Consider the following 24,566-nt stretch of genomic DNA (forward strand, 5'->3'; position numbering starts at 1 on the left):
TGCCCTAGGGAGAGGGGAGGAGAGAGCCATATCTCTGAAGATATGACACTCCCCAACTCTGTCCCTGTCACATAACACAGGACAGCCTCTTTGGGTGCTGCGCTGCATTGGGTGCATTTTTTTAAAACCTGCCTCTGGGTTTTAAACTTAAACCTATTTGCGCTCATCTGTCCGAGTAACACCCCTCTGACACAATACCTTTCTCTTTTTGGGGGTGTGAAAAGGGCATCTTTCTAGTGTAAAAAACTTTTTGTGCTGGGTAGCAAACACCACACACCGATTTGCATTTCTTTGTGCCTGTGCATAAACTTAGTAAATCTGGGCCTCAGTTTCTTATGAATGACTGATGAAACTGATAAGATATTTTGTCCTGATTATAAACCTCTCAGGCACATACCAAGCGCCAGCCAACCTTTTTAGCAAATCTCACAGAATTATGAAATCTTTGGTAATTTCTAATCGGATGTAAACTATATTAGTTCTATTTTTGTTCAACTCTGTGGGCCCTTAACCATAAACACTTTAACATTTGAAACTGACCTAATTTAATGCCAAAAAGAGTGCCATCTTCCCAACAGTTTTAGGCTGGAAAGTCAAGTACCATGACTTTGACATTAAAAAGACAGTAGGCTGGCATCTCAGATCCATGGAAGGCATTCACGCAGTCAGAGGCGTGGTGTACATTGAGGGCACAGAGTAACCACACTAGCAACAACTTACATCAGAGGAGATCTTTATTGTTTTTAATTACATCCAAGAGGTAAACAGGAAGAAAACAAATTATGAGCAACGTTAAAGCATATGCCAAACTTAATTCATCATGTCCTACTGGAATATACATTATTTAAAAGGTGCAATTATGCATATTGTAAGCAACTTCTAAAGGCCTTTTTTTAGGCCCTGCTGATAGTACTAAAAAGGGGTACAAACTTTCTATGACCTTACAGCACTAGTATAAATTTAGAGCTGAGCCTAACTTACACTTGGTGTCAGATTGCATTTAAACCGACGTGAGATCAAGCAGGGAAAATACAGGTAAAGCATGTCAAAATTTGGCAGAAATCCCTGTTGTTAGACCCATGAAGCATTTTTGTGTCATGTAAAAATTTGGAAACTCCACTAAATCCTGCAGCAAAAATGGAAATTGCACAGGGCACACTATTTACCAGTCTCTGGATAATCTGAGTATGACTCACTCAGTGCTAAGTGGTAACTGGGGGATGAGAAAGGATTTAATTCCTGCTTCTACACCTTTTACATAACTAGGGGACCAAGATGTGTCCCAAAAGGCCCTACAAACAACCCCTCTTTTAAAGTATCAGTATTAAACAAGACGATGCAGCATATTTCAAAGGTATCAGTCCGCAGCAATCTGCGTTGAGCTGATTCTTCGCTGACCCCTCCCCCGACTCCGCCCATGATGCGTCATGATCCTTCTTTCATCAGACATTACAGCGCCAGCTTCAAGAGGACGCCGAAGACCACTACTGAGGCAGCCTTCACCAAAAAGCTGATTTTGGCACTGGAAGCGCTAGATGAGAAGCCAGCAATGGTGTTGTCGTTGCCGATGCTGTAGGCGTTGCACAGGTCTGTGGTGCAGCACTCTTCAGTGGTGTTTCCAACAAGCAAATTTTGATTGCCGTTAACGCACGAGGAAGCGCAGCGTTTCGTCATCAGTTTGATGGACATGATGTTAGCTGAAACAGAAGAGAATGAGACACCAGAACTTGTAAATGATCAGAGAGCGTATTATCATGCAACACTCCTTTACTGTCTATCTATGCTTGTGCTATATAAATATCACCACATGCAAAACAAGCATTGATGAATGCATTAGTTTTCACCTATGTGATTAATAATAAGATGCTTTTTGTTGTAAGTTTTAGCTTGCTGAGCTGTTGTACAATACAATTTACAGAAAGTCTGTTAAAGTGTTATGACTTGTTTATGTACAAAAGGATATATATTGTGCTGTTACTAGTGGTATAGTGCAGGTAAGTTATAGCATAATTTTGAAAATGAAATGAAAGAGAGAAATAATAGAATTAATTGAGGTAATAGCAATATTATGTGTTTAGAGGAGTTCTGACAACTTTTGAGCCCGGTGTTTCTGCACCTGCTGCACCATTCAAATCATGACCCTGTTGTCTGCAAGGAACTGCAGCTGTGGCTGCCTGTTTAGTAATGAAATATAGCGGAGCTCTTGTATATTCACTTTATTTTTAACAAGCAATGTTTATTAAAACATTTAAAATGTGATCATAATGACCAAATAGATTAAGTTGAAAAAATCAATCCGATATTGCCTCTGATGCATCTGCTTTACACAACTAAGTAATAAAAAGCAAGCATTCCAGCATACTGTTAGAAGCTGCCTGCCCTTTCTGTGGGAAGAGATCTTATCTTGACAGTAAATGGGACTTAAACAGTGTGAAAAGCTTTAGTAGAAGTATCGTAAATGGATGCAGCCAGCGGAAGTTATCAAAACAAAAAGCTCCACACAAATGCGAATGAACACATTAATTTGTCAATGAAAACTGATAAGAGCCCCCTTTTAAGATATATTAAATACAAGATATTTCAATAGCACAACACAAGCACTGTGCTGGAAAAACCTAAAAATAATTATTAACTGAAGCAATTCTTGTAAGTCCATTTTGAGCCTCTGGCTTCTACAATCAATCACTTGACTGACGCCACTCTACACGGAATGGTTTGCCAGACAACCACACTGGCCAGAGTAAGCACAGATTTTTTTTACTATTCCTCCAAATCAGAACGTAATAACCCAGTAGCTTGTTTGACCAGAATGTCTCTTCTTCATTACAGATCTCAATCAGTGATGAAAGTGCCAGCTCTTAGCTGTTGCTGAGAAAGGTACTCTCACTCCTTCCATGTAGTGAATTGAACTCGCTGCACTGCTTTAATATGGTGTATGCAGAAGCACCGAAGAAGGAATCCAAAACTTAAGGGGATTCAAAATCATGTTCTAGGCTTTCCTGGGTTAAGCCTAAATCTGAAGAAATTAGACCCCCTTGCCACAGCGCTGAAAAAACCTGATGGTCTCCCATCGATTCAAAAACAAAAGACAAGGTAAAGGGCCAGTGGACAATGGCAAAGGTACTGGCCTACCTCCATATTGCCTAAATAACTTAAAGCCCCCAACAACATCATCAGAAGTTAGAAACGCAGGAGTATCCATGGATTCAGACCTATCCTTGATATGTCATATAAAAAACAATACAGAGTGCCTTTGACACAATCAAAACCATATGTAGCGACTTCTCATATCTTGTGCACCAACATAAACTTCATGCCATTTGCACAATTATAATCTCCAAGATTGACTATGTCAACAGACTATGCATTGGCACACCCACATTCATCATACACAAAATACAACTCTTCTAAAATACTGCCACTAGGCTTCTTTTCCGCCCTCATCCAAGAGAATGCATGACTCCAGTCCTGCAATCGCTCCATTGGCTACCTATAGCTAGAAGGGCACTGTTTAAGGCATTCTGCATTGACCACAGAGCCACCCACGATAAAGGGCTGCTATACCTACAAGCTAATTCAAGGATTACAAACCAACCAGAACAGTGCATGCCAGGCTTGCACCACCTACCATCATACCACCTTACCATAAGAAATCCATGGGAGGCACTGCTTTCTCAATACAAAGCAACAAGCTCTGGAACCCACTACCAGCCAACATTAGAAGCACCAAGGAGCATATATACACTTCTGAAAACAGTTTAAAACATGGCTATTGCCTAGATAACTGCACCACACACAGCCTGGCTACAGAGCCCGGAAAACAGGTGCACCCTCAAGAGCATTCCTCAGCTTACAACCTATGAACTGGAAACAACTAAACCAACAAATTGCTTTCAAGGGCAACTTAAGAAGGGCTGACCTATGGTTTGTTGTAGCATTATATAGTTATGTACTTGTATATATATAACAGTAATGGCACACAATAATAAGACCATAATACACACCGTTCTGTAGCAAATTGTAACGTTTACCTTTCAAATGTATATGACATGTCTGCTACGAGGGGGGTAGGTCAACACTGGCACTGTAAAGCTCCCCAAAAAATCACCAAATGAACAGGCATGGAATAACTGCAGAGATCTATCACACAATCCAGGACAATTCAGAGAACTTTAACCCCTTTGCGTGCTGATGACGGCTGCCGTCCGTCATGCATTACAGTGCTCCTGTGCTGATGACGGCCGGGAGCCGTCATGAACACGCCCGTGATCGGAATGTCCTGCACAGGAGCGGAATTCCGGCCGCGGGCAAGGGGTTAAAATAGTCCACTTCTGCAGGTCCCAAATATCTACACAATCAGACTGCTTTTTACATCTCACAAAGACACTCAGATATGAAATGATAAAAATACCCATCTCAACAGATTTCTCCCCTTCTCTCTCCTTCCAATCATGTTAAATCAGGACCACAATTATACACAGAATCCCAGATTGGACAACCCAGTGCAGTAATCAACTAAGCAGACTATACCATAGGAAATACCATAAAGGGACCTGCAGAGCTGTTCAAAGCTACTCACATACTAACAATCCATATAACTGCACCTCTGTCTCTCAAACTTCATCATCCACCACAATGCTACGTCCCATAAGAAGATAAGTGTACCTCACTGGTCATCATGAATGACATGGAAACATTTCCCACATAGGATCAAAGATTGATAACATACAACACACCCTACATTGGAGGTGGGACTTCCCGGAAGTCCCACCTCCGGGCTGGAATCTCCACCTCCGGGCCGGAATCTCCAGTTCGAGTGCGGACGTAAAGTGAGTAGTCGTAAATCCATTCTTTGAATACCAAAAGTAGTAAGTGCATTCTGTGAATGCCAAAAATAGTAAGTTTAGGATTTTGTGTTGTTAGTTCTGTGAATCGGACCTTTAGACTGTATATAATCTCAATCCCATAAAAAAAGCAACTCAGCCTTAATTAATAGACAACAGAACTGAACAGACATTTAATGAAGGAGACCTTTGCCTCCCATAAAAATCCTATCTAGACCCCAAACCAAAACACATGGACATTGAATAAAGAGGTCAACTTCTAATTCCATTCTGGCAGGGTGGGAATCATGAAACATCTGTCAGAAGTAGAAGATTTAATCAGTACACAGTTGTGCCTCCTGTGGCCGTGAGACAAAATAGTGGTGCTACCATCTGTGATAGTTTGAAACGGATAAGATTGCCACCACTGCTCTTCCTTCAACATGTGTGAGTCATGTTCCAATGTATCTTTGGGGTCCTAGAACAAACTATTTTTGAAATATCACCTGGAGCTGAGCAGGAGTCCCAAAGCTAATCCCTGAAGACTGGAACTGAAAGCACACAGCAAGCAGTTCGAATTTAGCCATTTAGATGTGAATTTGTGATCACAAAAGGATGCAGCAACCCCTGGCTTGCTAATTGGTATGCCTGGCATTGCGTTAGCGACCCCTGTTCTGTATTTCTTTTGTGCATTTCCAGCCTGTCAAATATTTTGTTGATTGCTGTTAAAATGTCTTAACGTGAGTTTAATGCTGCAGAAGTTTGCTTCAGTTTCATCCGGAGTCTTGTACTATGAACATGCAGATACATGTGCTACCCCTTCTGAAACACTGTTTCCACAGATATACACTTTGCCATACTTAGTGTTACAGCAAACAAATGATGGACGGAATGCTGACAATGCAAACATTCTCCCCCAGTCAAAAGTTCTGGGTTAATTCCATTGTTCGTTTGCCCACTACGCCACCCCAGTTTGGACCCAGCCATATGCAAATCAGTCTTGACCTTGTGCCCCATGGGACCAATCCAAACTGAACTGCCAGGCCAGGTCCTCCCTGGGCTGGACACAAGCATCCTGGGACCGGTTTCATTTCTTTGGGGGGTGTGGGCCCATAATAGTAGTGAATACATTACCCTTTTGCCTGTGAAGTATCACTGATGCAGGCACAAGGGCAAAACGGTTCCCCAGGGGATGGGTTTACCTGTATGCCACCCAGGAGGTGGCACAGAGTTTGTTGCTTATGCAGATACAGTTGAAGTCCAGTTAATGATGGTAGATCCTCAGATCAATGTGATTTTTATGAGCACAGAAAGGCCTTTGAGCAGTATCTACTGCATTGGTGTCAAAGACACAAAGCACCTCTAGCCATACTCAGTCAGTGTTCTCTTTGCACAGGCCACATTATTGTTTGCAATTGGAATATAAGTTTTAAGTTGGATGCCAATGGATATTCCTAGGATTTCTGAGAAAAGGACTGAATTCAGAGAGGATTCCATAGATCGATTTTCTTCAACAATTAGGCCCTACATTCCAAGCACTACTTTTTGGGTGCAGAGATACTATTGTGAGAGAGAGGATATTGAGCCAGGGTGGGAATAATTGGCCAAACCAAATTTACTCTGTACTTTTCTGCAGATATTTCCGATTCTGTGCTCATTCATTTTCCACTACTCCACTTCCTTGAAGGAGATCCATGCAACCTGAGCAACTCTGAATTAAATCATCTGTGGGCCTGGTGCTTTTTGGGCTCAGAAAGACTCGGCTATTCAGAATAGCCCAGAGTGGTAGCCTCCAGCATCCCTCTACAGGGCACTCGCAATGAGGGCTTTGAAACCGCTCCTGGCGAGTTGAGTATTTTCTTTTACATTCAAACTCAAAATGAGGCCCTCAAGGTTTGCAGAGGATTTTTATTAAAATTTCTTGCAAAGTTGGTGGTTTGTGGAGCTGTCAAACTGTAGTTTTCCCACAAAAACATTTGACTTGCTTAAGACAAAAAGGTGATGTTACATCCATCATCCACTCAGGATACAACATGCTTGGGCCCGAGATGCATGCTCAACTGGCTACTGCAATATTTGGCAGTAGCCCCTCTCTGCTTTCTCCAAAACATTTGAAGAAGCTAAGCAGAGGGCTTTCAGATCTGACCAATGGTTTCACCTTGACGAATCTTCACATATTTTCAACTAGAAGCTTGAAGTGGACTTTGATCCTAAGACTTGACCAAAGTCTCATAGCAACATTCACTTGAGAGAGATCAGAATGTGTCAGCCAATGCATTTCTGGACACAAGCCACTGCTTGATTCACATGGTCTTTGACTGCTGATAGCATTACATGGAGTGACTTCAGATAACGTATCACCTTGACTAAATAAGACAGCCCGTGCCACTTTTGACCTGTAAATAATCTTTGGATGACAATAACCCTTCAAGTCAAAAGCTGGTGAATACATTCATAAAAGCACAGTTAAAGAATGAAAACCCACACTACAATTCTTAGTAATCCATATATATGTTGTTTGTATGGAACAGGAAGAGGCCAAAATACTATACATCACAAAGAATACAGATGGGGGAGAACCCTTGAGGAATGTTGAAATCCTTTAGCAAACATAGTATATCGCTGAATATAGGGCATTTTCTTTTTATCTAGATCAGGTATCAGCTCAGTTATCTTTCTCAAAGTCTACTACTTTAGCAGATAACATAACATCTGTATTTGTAAAGCACACATTCACTCAAGGGTATCTTGGCACTAAATAACATGTTTATTGTTATCCGACTCAATGGTACTCATTTTTTTGACCACATAAGCAAGAAAGGCTGAGTGGACCTGCTAGGATTTTAACCTGTGACGACGAGGTTAAACCTCTGTAGTTTGTCCCTCTCCTTCCTTGGTGACAAATCTGTTTCCCTCCAAATTTCTCCTTTGCTCTGTGCTTAGACCTGTGTGCTAAAACAGTGCACCCCAGCCACCATTTTGTGTTCACAAGCCAGTGAGACCAGCCCCCCTGCCTCCCCCCTCCCCCCCAGCAACAGGGATTTTCTACATCAGAGGGTGCTTCTGTGAGCTGTTTAAACTGTATTTACTGGGGCCTGTGCACTTTGTTTTTTGGCCAGCAGGGGTAGTAAAGCTTTATTCAAACAGTATTGTTAGATTTCGAGTTAGTGTAGCCTTTACCTGCAGAAGTCCAAAGTTGTGGATTGAGCCTGTCTGTCTCTAGGAGATTCTGAACAGGAGCAAGCAGCTGCCCAAACCCCACCCCCCGGCCAGCAGACCATTGGCTATTCAGCTACCAGGCAAGTCTGAGCCCTCCTCTCACACCTGCCCAGGCCCCTTAAGGCCTTGCTGGGTGCACCCCAAATCATTCTCCTCCATCTTGTGAGTTGCAACCTACATGCGCCCCACATTGCAGTGAGCAGAGTCCAGGAAGTGGTAAGGAGACAGACTAGTGCTGCCTCTTCCCAAGACAAAAAGTTGTTTAAAAAACGATTTTCACTTTCTGTGTTTACTGTCTATGCCTGTGGTTGTAGTTTTAGCCTGCCTGTAATTGCATATTTTATCACCTGTGTTTTGTTTGAAATTTGTGGTTTTCCCTGCCCATAATTGACTCCATTTAGTGTGTTGAATTGTGGGATTTGCAGTCCAACCTCTGTAGTTTGTCCCTCTCATTCCTTGGTGACAAATCTGTTTTCCCTCCAAATTTCTCCTTTGCTCTGTGCTTAGACCTGTGTGCTAAAACAGTGCACCCCCGCCACCATTTTGTGTTCACAAGCCAGTGAGGCCAGCCCCCCTCCAGCAACAGGGATTTTCTACATCAGAGGGTGCTTCTGTGAGATGTTTAAACTGTATTTACTGGGGCCTGTGCTCCTTTTTTTTTTTGGCCAGCAGGGGGAGTAAAGCTTTATTCAAACAGTATTGTTAGATTTTGAGTTAGTGAAGCCTTTACCTGCAGAAATCCAAAGTTGTGGATTGAGCCTGTCTGTCTCCTAGGAGATTCTGAACAGGAGCAAGCAGCTGCCCAGACCCCACCCCCAGGCCAGCAGACCATTGGCTATTCAGCTACCAGGCAAGTCTGAGCCCTCCTCTCACACCTGGCCATGCCCCTTAAGGCCTTGCTGGGTGCACCCCAAATCATTCTCCTCCATCTTGTGAGTTGCAGCCTACATGTGCCCCAGATTGCAGTGAGCAGAGTCCAGGACATGGTAAGGAGACAGACTAGTGCTGTCTCTTCCCAAGACAAAAAGTTGTTTAAAAAACGATTTTCACTTTCTGTGTTTACTGTCTATGCCTGTGGTTGTTACAGTTAAAATTTTTAGTTTTAGCCTGCCAGTAATTGCATATTTTATCACCTGTGTTGTGTTTTACATTTGTGGTTTTCCCTGCCCATGATTGCCTTCATTTAGTGTGTTGAACTGTGGGATTAGCAGTCCAACCTCTGTACTTTGTCCCTCTCATTCCTTGGTGACAAATCTGTTTTCCCCCCAAATGTCTCCTTTGCTCTGTGCTTAGACCTCTGTGCTAAAACAGTGCACCCCCAGCCACCATTTTGTGTTCACAAGCCAGTGAGGCCAGCCCCCTGCCTCCCCCCCTCCAGCAACAGGGATTTTCTACACCAGAGGGTGCTTCTGTGAGCTGTTTAAACTGTATTTACTGGGGCCTGTGCACTTCGTTTTTTGGCCAGCAGGGGGAGTAAAGCTTTATTCAAACAGTATTGTTAGATTTCGAGTTAGTGAAGCCTTTACCTGCAGAAGTCCAAAGTTGTGGATTGAGCCTGTCTGTCTCCTAGGAGATTCTGAACAGGAGAAGCAGCTTCCAACTCCCTGGCCAGCAAACCTTGTCTGAGGTTGCTGGGACCTTATATGGTCTGCTAGTGGTTGGCACATGTGTACACTGATTGGTGGTTGTATCTGGTGTTTCTATTGGGTTAGGGTTAATGTCCTCATTGGTTGGGTATTTGAGGGTTCTGATTGGTTTCTCGGTCTGTGATTCAATCATTGTAGGGTTGGGACTAGGGCTAGGGTTAAGATTTCTATTGGAAGTAGGGACTAGGGCTTCCTATGTTATTGGTTGTTGGGAGTAGGGTGTGACTAGGGCTAGGGTTAGACCTTTAATTGGAAGTAGCTATTTAGGGCTTCTGGTGTGATTCGTTGTTGGACCAGTTGTGGGACTAAGAGGAGGGTTAGGCTTTCTATTGGAAGTAGGGACTAGGGCTACCGGTGCCATTGGCTGCTTGGACTTGGATTGGGACTAGTGGTAGGGCTAAGGCCTTTATTGGACGTAGAGATCAGGGTTTTTGAACTGATTGGGTGCTTGGACTAGGGCTAAGATTGGCTGCAAGGTCCTGGTCTCCTATTGGTTCTAGATGTTAGGGCTAGTGTTGTGATTGGATAGTGTTAGGACTAGGGTTCCCATTGGCTGAAGGGGTCACCTGATTACAAGGGCTACAAAAAAGGCCAGGCTTAGGGGCGTCTCAGCCCGGGCGTCGAGGCTAAGGGCGGAGAGGACAAGGGTAATTGCCTGTTGGAGCCTGTTAAGGGCGGAGAGGACAAGGGTAATTGCCTGTTGGAGCCTGTTAAGGGCGGAGAGGACAAGGGTAATTGCCTGTTTGAGCCTGTTCGAGACTGGTCGGGACAAAAAAAAAAAAAACTTCACTCTTTTATCCCTCCACTATAATTTTTCAATCAAAATTAACAGACTAACATGTTCACTTCTCAAATTCCATATTCCATATTCAATTATACTAATATACTGCCCAAATAACTGAATAACATATCTACTACTCAAATTACTTCATATTTATACTATACTAATTTTCAACACTAATCCTTTATGGGTTCTGGAGTGGCGTGCTACTCGCCAGAAAAGCGCTTCAACACCCATCAGGGGTAACAAGTGCTATATGAACGCAAATCTTTCTTCCCCTTTTATCCATCCACTATCCTTCTCACTCCAAGTAACAGACTAATATCCACCACTGAAATTACCTCATATTTCACCATATTAATTCACCACTAATCCTTTATAGGCTTCCTGAATAGCATGCGTCAACAAGCGAGCGATAAATAAATACAAACCTTTGCCCTCCTCTATCCTTCTGCTATCATTCCAAATCCAAATAACTGACTAACCTATCCACCACTTAAAATGTACTTGCATGTTTCACTATACTAATTCAACACTAATCCTCTATGGGTCCCGGAGTAGCGTGCTACCCACCGAAAAAGCGCTTCGACGCCTCGTCAGGGGTAGTAAGCGCTATATAAATGCAATTACAATACAATACAATACAATACTTCTGGTCCCACCATGTCACGTGACTCACGTCACCTCCGGTGCAGGACTCAGTATCAGGAGCTGCCACTAGAGTGGAGCAGAGCACCGAGAAGACAATGTGAGTGCTGCCGGTGGGCGGACACGAGACAGAGCCTCTTCCTGTGGCTGCCATTGTCTGAACCTGACCCAAGAGACCCTCTTGCATTGTCGATGGACAGAATAGGTAAACAGGATCCCAAGCCTCCTCTGAGTCCCTGCGCCAGAGCCTCCTAACTGATCCGGAATGGGCTAGCGTCTTCCCCTCAGCAGTACCTGCATCATTGGGGCAGGACATACAGAAGCATCCCAGATTATCGGCGCACTACTACATTCAGAGATCCCAGTGTCTCTAGATTAGCAGTTTCCTATATTCTCGCTATTGTTATCTTTACTGCAGTACATGCTACAGGAGAAGCCGGTAGCTCCGCCCACTAGCGGACCTTCGCATAGCGCTGCAGAGTGTTTTTTAATTTTGCGGAGCTCCGCGTGGTGTGGCTACGAGGACTCTGCCCGGGCCTGCCTATAGTGGACACATTAGATCACTAAGCCGCCTGACCCGACGTCATTTTTGCACTAGGTATTAGAGAATGGTTTGTGAAAACTCTTATAAGTAAATATAGATTGTTCGGGATGTATTCTCTTATTCTGAGTTTGAGGCATCTGAAGTTTAGTAACTTGCAAGTAGTTCATTAACTTAAGAATCAATCAAGAAAATATTATACGGAATCTAGAGTGGAATTTATTGCAACTGCTACAATTGCACTGATTATGGCTAATATCAATGCTCTTCAGAATAAATAGATGTATCTAATCAGAGTCAAGTCAGCTAAATTAGGAAGGAAAATAACAAATGGAATCATGAATAATGGCAACAGTTTGCATACAAATATTGATTACATTAGTAAGTTAAGAGGTCATCTGTAGTATGGGTAGAATGTTTGGAAAAGCTGTTGAAACAGGTACCTACCAAAACCAAATTAAAATATATGACCGAAGACTCATCATGGAAAGTAGTAAAGATGGTGAGTTACAACAGTGAGGGAATCTGAGGGTCACTGCAAATAGAAATCCGTCCTATTGGCTTAGCTCTCTGCAACCTTAAATGTCAATGAAATACAATGAAAGGTGGAATCACATTTTAGCGAGCCGACAAAAGAGTCCTAGAATATAGTGTGCCTAATTAAAAATAGTCAAATTCCATTCATGATCTCATAAACATTGTTGATATTATGTTAACAAGAGAAATTTATTTGGGGTGATATAATTATAAATACCTTTTATACCATTAGTAGTCCTGCTACCAGGTGTCTCCAACCAGTCAATAGATAATGAGCTACTAGTAGCTCGCAGACACCTTCAGAGTAGCTCACAGGCCAGAGTTTATTTTTAAATAAGCACAAGGTCATATGTTCTTTTTAAAGTTAAGAGCAGTCTGTATTTACTTTAAATTATCATCAAGCTGCAGATAGCAGGGCCTGATAATAAGCAGTGCTCAGTCAGATTAATGACACAGGCTGAGGCACAGGGGTGAGCAACTGAAGCACTGGGGTATTTAACTCTTAAATAAGGATGGATCCTTGTTAGCCCAATCTCGAGCTGTGAGCAAAAGGATGTTTCTGAATACTTTAAAATGTGAGAAAATTAAAATATAAAGTTACCTTAATGATTCAGATAACTCTTCATTTTAATTTTCTCCCATTTCAAAGTGTTGCATTTACAAACAGCAGGCCTCCTACTCCCAGTGGCCATAAGACACTGTGACATAAGTATAACTGAAAAATACAGCCATTTTTTTAGAAGAGAGAAATTTAAAGTGAAGAAAAGGGTTCCATATTATGAACATTTTTGCAGAACATGCGCTGGGATAATCATCTTAGTTTTAATGCCCAGGTTCAAACAGTAGCAGCATCCTGCTTTGCAAAGATCAAGACTATTAACCGGCTTATTAACTACCTGCCGGTGGACTGCCGTAAGACTGTGGTCCAAGCATTGATAACATCTCATCTTGACTACGCCAACGCGCTATACCTTGGTATCACAGCAGGTTTATGTCATAAACTACAGACTGTCCAAAATGCTGCCGCCCGGCTGGTGGAGAGAATTCCTGCTAGACATCACATTTCCCCACATCTCCGTAAACTGCATTGGTTACCCATTGCTAAGAGATGCGTATTCAAGGCCATGACTATGGCTTTTCGAGCTTCTAAGGGTAATGGTTCGGCCCATTTGAAAAGCACTCTGCGGCCGTATGCCAATACCAGGACACTGCGCTCTAACTCCCTACTTCTCCTCGCAACTCCCAGATTCAAACGAACTCGTGCTGGAGGGAAAACATTTGAGGTTTGTGCCACTCAGTGTTGGAACAAGCTTCCGATTGCCCTATGTGCCTGCCAAACAGAATCGGCATTCCGAAAGTCTCTTAAGACCCACCTTTTCTCAATGTAATGCTCTTTTCTCTGTTCCTACGCCCCCTGTTCCCAGATCTATCAGCGCCGGGACGCCCCGTTGGGGCAGCTGTGCGCTTTATAAAATACACAAATAAATAAATAAAATAAACATTTTTCTGCACTTTAAATTCCTCTCATTTAAAAAAAAAATGATAGCATATTTGGGTTATACATGAAACGGTGTCACACATGGCTAAAGGTGAGTCCTGTACTGCAAGTACGTATCACACAGGCTCCCAGTCACCTGAACAAATATATCCCATTCATACGCACACGTTTATACACGCCCAAAGACTGTGCTCTCACATGGCAGCCCTTTCATAGTGCCCTTAGCCACAGTATTTTGTTCAGACCATAGTTTCTGGCTCGATGGACCTTAAGCTTAAAGTCAATTACGCTTGGTGTAGGGGTGTCCGGTAACAACGCACGAGTTGCTTGGCCTTCAGTAGCACATGTTGCCATTAGATAAACGGCACTCCCACGCAGACAGGAGTGATTTGGTAGCACAAATGCCCCATTTGACTGACTGGGACTGTTTTTGTGAAAATTGGGTATACATTGCTGATCGAGCTTGAATTTGCAATGTCTGCCCAAGCTAAATACACAAACACAAACCATAAACGAAAATCTCTGACCAACAATTTGTTTACGGAGGTATATCAAGGAATCAGGACTGACAATCACTTTACATGAAATAGCAAATTTAGTAGCACTGTTGCCTTTGTCAAGTTTTACACTGACTGAAACTTGAAATGTAACTGTGTTGCAAAACGCTATGTGGTAACTTTGTTTGAGTTTCTCTACAGCACAGTTTTTGTTATGGTAACAGACAATAGGTTGGTTCTCGGAAATGAATCCTACTTACCGAGCGGTAGTCAACAACAATCCATTGTCTCTTACGGAGCAATTGCCAAAGTCTGAGCAATGAGCTCACTTGAGGGGTAATTTGTCTTCATATGGGGTGAAAAGTGTACTAAAAAACTACGGTTCTCAGGATACCTTGCAATTACATGCCCAAGGCTGTCCAGGGCCAGGAAATTAGTAGGGTTATTCCGGGAGGGGGGTCAGAGGACTCTTCAGGTAATTATTGTGTCCCAAAATTGTATATCTTGGATTCTAGGGCCCAGATGTAGGTAAATCTGATTTACCGACTCTAGAATACCGAATTTTACCGATTCGGTATTCTAGATTCGGTAAAGCAGATGTAGGTAAAAAATCGGTAATTTTTACCGAATCTGTAATATTCGGTAATTACCGATTCGATTCCTATGGGCTTTGAACACCCTGTTGCACGCCTGTTTCTGACTTGTGTGCCACATGGCACAGGTGTACATGCACAGATGTGCATGTACACAGGGATTGGTTATTTACCATGCAATTGTATTACATGGTAAATACCAAATCCTGAAAGGCCTGTAGCACTGTTCAAAGTGCTACCTACATCTGAAAATACAGATTCAGTAATTTTACTGGTTGGTAATTTTACCGAATCGGTAAAATTTACATAATCGGTTAATTTACCGATTCTGTAAATTTACCGATTCTGTAATTTTACTGATTCGGTAAAATTACCGAATCTGTATGTTTTTTTGAGCCCCTACATACCGATGTCCAAATACCGGTCAGAAACGGCCGAAAATCGGTATTTTCGGCCAATTCTGACCGTATTGGGCTACCTACATCTGGCCCTAGAAGTCTTCACCAATCCGAATCCCCACTTCTGAATAAAAATGGTGACTGGGGAAGACAAAATCATATTTTTCCATTGAATCAGAGCCCCTGATAATCAAATGCTTTTGACAAGTACATGAAATTCTGCCATCCACTTTTTTTTCCATGAAAACAAATAAACTTAGTATTTTGGAGAAGGTACTGGTTTGTCATTCTGTTCCAGAAAACTGAAAAATGCACCACCATAAAATGTAGCCCACCATATATTTATTCTCCGTTTTCACGCTGCCCGAAGAAGACCAATTAGTGGGAGAGAACTTTACATATATTAGCAGTTTTATAAGAACAGTGGATCCATTCATTACACAGATGTAGGGTGCATACAATATTGTAAGAATAATCTGAACATGATAAGCAATATTTCCCTTAAATATTTCTTTCATTTCATTGAAGGGCATGCAAACCTTTGGTGACATAAAAGTTACTGCAGATTCCTTGCATTAACACCAACCCTATGAGCAATTATGGACCTGGGAAAAAGCTCACCAGCACCAGATGGTACAGCATAACTACACCACTGAGCCAGAACATCTGGTATTAGAAGACCAGTCTGCATGTTCGTTGTAGCTTTGGTGCCTTAGCATATTAGGGAGGATAGAGAGAGGGTAGCAACCTGCGCCAGTGCTGTACTCCAGGGGTGTGTGGGTGGTGGATGATGTCTTTCAATGTCCAGAAGCGAGGAAGTAACCATCTTCATATGGTATGTCATAACAGTTATACCTCTAGTTTAGGCGCACAAGAGTTGGTCATTATCTTAAGCTGGATTCTTCCCTCTGCTTGTTCAGCTTTCCCTGTCTCTTGTGCCTTTCCCTAGCCCTTCCCGCACACCAAAATGTGCAAGATAAGTTACTCACTCAAGCAGGTGGAAAAGGCCAGTGGTTTTGCACCAGATAAAAACAGGCCGGATATTTGATCACCTAGTAACCTTGGCCACTCAGAACCAGCCACAGTGGTAGCCCTGAGGTATACCGCTCCAGGTGACTCTTAATGACAACCTCTGAGTGTGCTTTGTGAAGATACTGGAACTGACAGAGGAGCTATACCATTCCCACTAACAAAGGTAATGATAACCTTACCTGTCCAGAAAACAGCACTGAAACTTACCGACTATTGTCTCACAATAGGCCTTTGTGTCAGGGCAGGTCTCCACAGCCATGCAGTTTCTATCATTCATGCCTGCCGTGCAGGAGTAGCACTGGAGAGAGTGGACTGAAAAAGAAAATACAGGGCATGTTATACTAGCTACCCTGGAGGTGGGATCTCAGAGATGGGTACATGACTGAATATTTAGATGATGACACGAGGTGCTTACATTCTGAGTCAGATATTATGCAATATTGTAAGTTGCAACACCCCCTGGTCCTGACATCATTTTAGGATGCTCCTGGGGTAAGAAGAGCATGTGCTTCTGAAATGGCCCAGGCTCTTAGTAATATGATATTGGCAGGACCAAATGAATGGAGCAGGGATCACAAAGCCCAGCACAGCCATGGCTCTTTTTGCCTTTTAAACATTTTGTCATAGATGTGCTTTATCAATACAAACCCCTAGCTTCACTAAAGTGCTACTAGTTAGTGTTTAGAACTGAGACCTGAGGAATGCTTGCACTTGATGGTTCACAATAGGTCCCTAAATTGTGCATCATGACACTTTGCCTACTGGTGGAAACATGGCAAATTGATATTTTTTATGCACACTGATGCTGTATCCCTGTAACTGCCTGCCTTACTACTATTAGCGGTATATATGTGTGTAGTATTTTTATAGAGTGAACCTAGCCTAAAGCTAGCAGGCCATCTTAAAAGTTGCCATTTACAAATAGTTACATTCATTTAATATTTCTTCAGCAGCCTTTCATACAGAAGTCAAGCAAGACTCCCCTTCAAGCAGAACTTCATACACTGTAAGTTGTCACTACTATATATAAAGAGCAGGTATTGTTAATGATACTTATAAAATGGGCTGCAAATAATGTTCTATTTACTTTACTGCTTTGAGAATTGGAGTATTATTTTTTAAAATACCTTGCTATTGAATCATGCACTAGGGTGAAACTTATAACAATAATAATAATGAACAGTTTTGTACCATAATTATGGTGAGCAAAGCCTTACGTTGTGTCACCTAGAGTCTTTTTCACTTTTTATTATAACAGTCTTTCACAGTCCATTCTTTGAATAAAACTCTAAAAACTAAATTTCCTAGAAATATTGGAGAGGGAAAGAGGTAACAAAATGTCCAACAATCCACTATTCTCCAGTTGTGTCATAGTATAACCACCATAGCCACCCTTTCTTCATTGCACAATCAATACTTTCTCCTCTCCTTGCCTTATAGTGCATAGTTGTTTCAAGTGTGTTTTGTTGATAACGATACTGATATTTAAGGATGCACACTCTACCACTTCCTTTATTGGCACGGTAGGCCTGGAGGCTTGAGTGTTTTGGGACGTGGTGCCCAAGTTTGGTCTTAGGTGGCACTGTGGGGTGGCTGCCAGAATCTCCTCCGCACACCCAACCCCAGCAGTAGACTCCAAAGCAGTGTGATCGGGAATTTCACCACTCTGCCAGTGCGCCCCTCACTTCATACACCAAATGCGGTACGGGTTTTCCCCATCCTCAACCTTCTCACCACCACTATATCTATACTACTATTATAAAGAGAGAACTGTGTCCTTTGAGCCAGGTAAACTCAAAAAGTACATCACCAATCGCAACACCCAATACAGCGTTGGAAAGGGGAGGTCCAGGAGATGGACTTAGGCTATATAATTTTTTTTTAAAAAGTAATTAAAAAAATTTACCATAAAAAAAGTAGTCCCTTGAAAGAAGCGCCGGCCGCGAGGTGCGTCATGACATCAGGAGCGAGGGGAGGAGCGGCGTACGCTGACGTCCGAGCATTGATTGCAAAGAGCGGAGACTGGAGGACTGGTGAGACGTGATTGGAGCAACCGACGCTGACGTCTGAGCATTGATTGCAAAGAGCGGAGACTGGAGGACTGGTGAGACGTGATTGGAGCAACCGAGAGGCGAAGAAAGGGGGACCCGATAAACGAGAGACGTGTGGTGAGTAGCAGAGAGGGTCAGGAAAGGGGTCACTCACTTGTGTGATAGTCACAAGGCAACAGCGCTAGGAAGGGGGCGGAGTGACGTGATGCTGAGGTGGCCAGGGAGCAGGTATTGAGGTACAAAGACCGAGCGCATGGGAAGGGGTGCTGTGACAAGGTGTAGTAGATGCCTCGTGGGAAGGGAACAGGTGACAAGGTGTAGTAGATGCCGCGTGGGAAGGGGTGCTGTGACAAGGTGTAGTAGATGCCGCGTGGGAAGGGAACAGGTATGATGTATACAGCCAGCTGGAGTGCAAGGGATATGGCAGAAGGCTTGAGAGGGCTGGTATGCGTAGAGAGTACCAAATAGCGGCTTTTGCAGTACGATCATCCCTCAGCACAGTCAGAAAGTCAGTGAGCAAACTAACAAGAGTGGATATGATGCAGATGTGTCTACAGAAGTCGAAAGAATGCTGCCCTAGCATCTAAAAAGGTGACCAGGAGGTGGAAAAGTGGGATCTTATGCAAACCCAAAACATGGTCTGAAAGAAAAGGTTTAAATACACCCAGAGCCTAACCGATCCCTTTTTCTACGTGCAGGCGGGGGCTCTGAAGCCTAATTGCTCCCGGACAACGTCGGGACGGGCTGCTAGTATCTATATATATATATATATATATATATCCTCTCAAATGGTCATTATCGGCGCGCACGCTGCTGGTTCGGCTTTCAGGGGAATGACCACACGCCTGGAGTTAAATGTTCACAAGGAGAATACGCCGAACACCCAGAAGTGATTCAAATGATGTCTTTATTCTTTACAGCAAGCTATGAGTCTATGGCATGCCACTACGCATTTCTAACGTCCGTCTTCATCAGGTGGCAATGACTCCCAGCCTGCCTTGATTCCGCCATGCCTTAAGACTGGTGCTAGGCATGTTGGGAATTGTAGTCCCAATTACAAGACGTGTGGAAGTTCGTTGAGTACGACACAATTACAGCTAAGTGCTTGTTGATTCCACATTATTCTTGTTCTTTATTTCGGCTTATAATGTTTATATTAGAATACTTCTGCGCCCTTCTTTCTTTTTGTTACTCGGGCCGCATCGGTGTGAACATATATATATGTATATATATATCATCCTCAACCTCCTCACCACCACTATATATATATATATATATATATATATATATATATATATATATATATATATATATATATATATATATATATATATCAATTTGTCAGCTTGCATATCAAAACAGGCGCCAGCACGCTTGGACTCACTTCAATACAAGGACTTTATTGTGGCTACAGGTGACACGTTTCGACCGCCTCTGCGGTTTTTCTCAAAAGCATTGTAAGTTGCCATTTTGACTTTTTTATAAATGCAAATGGGTTTCAATTTTTTATTTTTTACTTATAGTAACAGTGCATTACTAATTTTAAAGTGAAACAGTGCAATTAAACCCACTCGTCTGAAACATCCTGGTTGTACTGCAAGGTTACTATCACAATGCAGACAACCCATAGCATTTTATACATATATACAAACTGGACTACAAGAGTAGACTGTTTGAGTCTTAAATATTATCCAAATATGCATGTCACTACTAGCAAACCATAAATAAATAAAAATAACCACTGTTAAAGTTCATAATGCAAAAGAAGATACATAGGATGTGCAAGCAATGGCAAAAAAACCTTACAGAAATATTCAATTGGTAAGAGTTAAAAACAAGTCCAATTAAAAAAACTATAAAAGATTATTGTAGAAAATTATATAATACTTTATTGATTTTCATAAATGTTCTTATTATTCAGGAACACTAGCAACGGGAATGTTTTACTCCCATCATGTGTCTATTTCAAAATTGTGGACAAGTGCCCCTAACACATTGGTTGTTATTCCAGCTATTCCTCAAGTTGTGCAAATCAAGCAATAAAATGTAAACATTGATAATATATATCAAATTGCACAATCTTATTGGTACACACCTGCATGTATCAGCCAGATGATACCTCTCCAACATAAAGTGCCTACACGTGCTTACATGAAACCCAATACATTTAAAAATCTATATTACGTATAATGGCTGGCTGAATTGACTCTATTAAATGAAAACTAATGATCTTATTTTATAGATGGACATGAAGATCTTCTTCTATATTTCTACCATTTGGTATCTTTGAATCTGGCAGAGACGTGAACAGAGGCAGAGTTCCCCGTGTTGGACTCCCACTACAAGGAACATATCCTGAAATCTATGACAGCCTTTGTAAAGAGAACGCGAGGAGTGAGAATTTCATTCCCTCCATTGGAACCGTGATTGAATGCTTAATGGTTTCGGGTTTATAGCATCCCTTCAGATTGGGTGTACCTTCTTCTTGTTTTTATCTGCTATGACGAGGAAGGACTTTGTTTTTAAGAGTATGTTTGCCACCCTGAAATATTAGAGCTAATCTTTAAGCTGTGAGTGGTGACGTGTTTAACTCTAAGATTTTTCTAAAAATTCACCAATATCTGGGGGTTCGAGTATCTGGAGAATTGTTTAACCGGTTCCATGCTGATGACGGAGCCGCTCCATCATCAGCTGCGGTGGCGCTGTGCTGATGACGGAGCAGTTCCGTCATGGCCCGCTCGCCACGCCTGCGCGGCGCGGATTCCATGCCTGCGCTGGGCATTCTATTGAGCGGGCGGGGCCATGACGGAACCGCTCCATCATCAGCACAGCTCAACCGAGGCTGGTGACGGAGCGGTTCCGTCACCAGCATGCGCCCGCCGCGCGGCCCCCCCTCCCCCTTAGCGCTGCGGCGGAATAGCCGCAGCATCGATGTGGTTAATATGAGGTGGAAAGAAGTTGTCTTTCCTGAAGAAGGTGGGGAGCTATTTCGTTGGACCCACGGAAACACGTAGATGCTTTTTTAAGGGAATTCATCTCGGATAATTGACGAATGCAACACCTGTTTATTTATACCCAACAGGAACCTCTCTCTTCAAGTTGTGTGCATATATATTTTATTTATCCATATGTCTGATTACCGTGATGTTTCCTTGATTTGAAATTATGTTTCTTGCTGTTTTTTGTCCCACTTATTATTATTTTATATTTATTTTTATTTGCATTGTTGATTGTGATTATTTGTTTTCTAATTCAAAAAACATATTGGAATTTCAAACCTGTCGTTGAATTGCATGATTTTTAAACCTGTGATGTTGTTTTATATGTATTGTGACTTGTAATAAATTGGTAAGTATTTTTTTAAATTGCGTTTTACACTGATTGGATTCTCTCGTTCACAGTGTGCGTTCCCGGAGTGAGTCTATTGTGTCTGAAAGGGATTCTGAGTGTGCTTGTGTGACAAATAGTATATTCTGTTCCCAAGGTGATTTTTTATGACTTTTATCTTAGAATTGAACCTGAGGATTTGTCTGGATTCGAGCTGTCTCAAGCATTTCTCCCTATTGCCGCCCCTCATTCTCTTCGAGACTTGATCAATACAAAGGCCATGGACTATCTCTGGACTCGTTCCAGCATTGCATGCAGCAGACGACTGAATGGCTCAGGAGGAACTCATTGCAATTTAACAGCGGAAAGACCAAGGTAGTATATTGCTCTGCAGGTAGGATGTCTAGAGCCTAGACCATTTCCATCTGACTTTAGACTCACACCAGAGGAGGCACCTTTAACACCGGTCAGGTAGGTTCGCAATTTGGGGGTGATGTTTGGACCTCCAGATGGAATCTCAGGCAAGAAAGACCGCCAGCGTTTGCTCCCCGTACTACCTAAAGAGGCTCGTTCTCTGGTGGTAAGTAGCATTGTATATGTATATATATATACACACCCACAAATATATATATATATATCTATATATATATATATGTCCAGAAACCTTCCCAAAGAAAAGGCAGAGGCCACAGCGGGGAATATCTTGAAGGCTTTTATTGCAATTTTCACGGCACCTCGGGTGTATGCATTTCAGCTGTTGTAGCTTAGTCAGCGCCCAGCATGGTGTGTAGGAGAAAGGTTCGTTGCCGCTGATTGAATGAGAGTTCATCTGCTGCCGTATTTGTAGGTCGCTCCGTCCTCATTGGTGCCGAAATTGCACCATTCACAGTGTTTTTGTAGTTTTTCAAAACACTTCGTGTCCCAGCATGCAGCATTCTGCCAGGGAGGCATCCCAGTGGTAGCGCGACCCTCTATATGGCATTGGACCTACTCTCCCATTGTTGTCGTGTCCCCTGCAACTTTCGGCCTCCTCTGGTCCCCAACTGCACAACCTTCAATCTCAAGGGTCCTCTTCACGGGAGTGAGTACCGTGGTGCGTCTCCCCCAGGACGGAGTAATTGACTCCGATACCGCTGCGTGTTACCTTGTGACTAAAGGCGAGCCTGATCAGAGTTCAATACCTTGAAGACGTGAATGTTCATTTTGCCGGGGCAAAACGGGGTACCAGCATAGATCAGGCCATCTTTGTGTGCAGGAGCCTCTGTAAATTGCCGGTGGTAGGCAATAAGTAATATGTCCAGAAACCTTCCCAAAGAAAAGGCAGAGGCCACAGTGGGGAATATCTTGAAGGCTTTTATTGCAATTTTCACGGCACCTCGGGCGTATGCATTTCAGCTGTTGTAGCTTCGTCAGTGCCCAGCATGGTGCGTAGGAGAAAGGTTCGTTGCCGCTGATTGAATGAGAGTTCAGCTGCTGCCGTATTTGTAGGTCGCTCCGTCCTCATTGGTGCCGAAATTGCACCATTCACAGTGTTTTTGTAGTTTTTCAAAACACTTCGTGTCCCAGCATGCAGCATTCTGCCAGGGAGGCATCCCAGTGGTAGCGCGACCCACTATATGGCATTGAACCTACTCTCCCATTGTTGTTGTGTCCCCTGCAACTTTCGGCCTCCTCGGGTGCCCAACTGCACAACCTTCAATCTCAAGGGTACTCTTCACGGGGGTGAGTACCGTGGTGCGTCTCTCCCAGGACGGAGTAATCGACTCCGATACCGCTACGTGTTACCTTGTGACTAAAGGCGAGCCTGATCAGAGTTCAATACCTTGAAGACATGAATGTTTATTTTGCTGGGGCAAAACGGGGTACCAGCATAGATCAGGCCATCTTTGTGTGCAGGAGCCTCTGTAAATTGCGGGTGGTAGGCAATAAGTAATATGTCCAGAAACCTTCCCAAAGAAAAGGCAGAGGCCACAGTGGGGAATATCTTGAAGGCTTTTATTGCAATTTTCACGGCACCTCGGGCGTATGCATTTCAGCTGTTGTAGCTTCGTCAGTGCCCAGCATGGTGCATAGGAGAAAGGTTCGTTGCCGCTGATTGAATGAGAGTTCAGCTGCTGCCGTATTTGTAGGTCGCTCCGTCCTCATTGGTGCCAATATTGCACCATTCACAGTGTTTTTGTAGTTTTTTAAAACACTTCGTGTCCCAGCATGCACCATTCTGCCAGGGAGGCATCCCAGTGGTAGCGCGACCGACTATATGGCATTGGACCTACTCTCCCATTGTTGTCGTGTCCACTGCAACTTTCGGGCTCCTCGGGTCCCCAACTGCACAACCTTCAATCTCAAGGGTCCTCTTCACGGGGGTGAGTACCGCGGTGCGTCTCTCCCAGGACGGAGTAATTGACTCCAATACCGCTACGTGTTACCTTGTGACTAAAGGCGAGCTTGATCAGAGTTCAATACCTTGAAGTCGTGAATGTTCATTTTGCCGGGGCAAAACGGGGTACCAGCATAGATCAGGCCATCTTTGTGTGCAGGAGCCTCTGTAAATTGCCGCTAGTAGGCAATAAGTAATATGTCCATAAACCTTCCCAAAGAAAAGGCAGAGGCCACAGCGGGGAATATATTGAAGGTTTTTATTGCAATTTTCACGGCACCTCGGGCGTATGCATTTAAGCTGTTGTAGCTTCGTCAGAGCCCAGCATGGTGTGTAGCAGAAAGGTTCGTTGCCGCTGATTGAATGAGAGTTCATCTGCTGCCGTATTTGTAGGTCGCTCCGTCCTCATTGGTGCCGAAATTGCACCATTCACAGCGTTTTCGTAGTTTTTCAAAACACTTCGGGTCCCAGCATGCAGCATTCTTCCAGGGAGGCATCCCAGTGGTAGCGCGACCAACTATATGGCATTGGACCTACTCTCTCATTGTTGTCGTGTCCCCTGCAACCTTCGGCCTCCTCGGGTCCCCAACTATATACA

General features: G+C 43.1%; 1 protein-coding gene across 1 annotated transcript in view; it reads right to left on the minus strand.

Moving 5' to 3' along the window:
- Positions 1-716: 716 nt before the first annotated feature.
- LOC144827093 (prostate stem cell antigen-like) overlaps positions 717-24,566 on the minus strand; it is a 51,888-nt gene continuing 28,038 nt past the window's right edge. The window contains exons 2-3 of the mRNA XM_078685537.1: positions 16,421-16,525; positions 717-1,697 (exon numbers count right to left, since the gene is read on the minus strand). Coding sequence (XP_078541663.1) covers positions 1,450-1,697; positions 16,421-16,525 — 353 coding nt within the window. The 3' untranslated portion in view covers positions 717-1,449. The remainder of the gene's footprint in view (positions 1,698-16,420; positions 16,526-24,566) is intronic.

This window comes from Lissotriton helveticus, chromosome 4_1, assembly GCF_964261635.1.
Source record: "Lissotriton helveticus chromosome 4_1, aLisHel1.1, whole genome shotgun sequence".
In the NCBI taxonomy this organism is placed as follows: domain Eukaryota; kingdom Metazoa; phylum Chordata; class Amphibia; order Caudata; family Salamandridae; genus Lissotriton; species Lissotriton helveticus.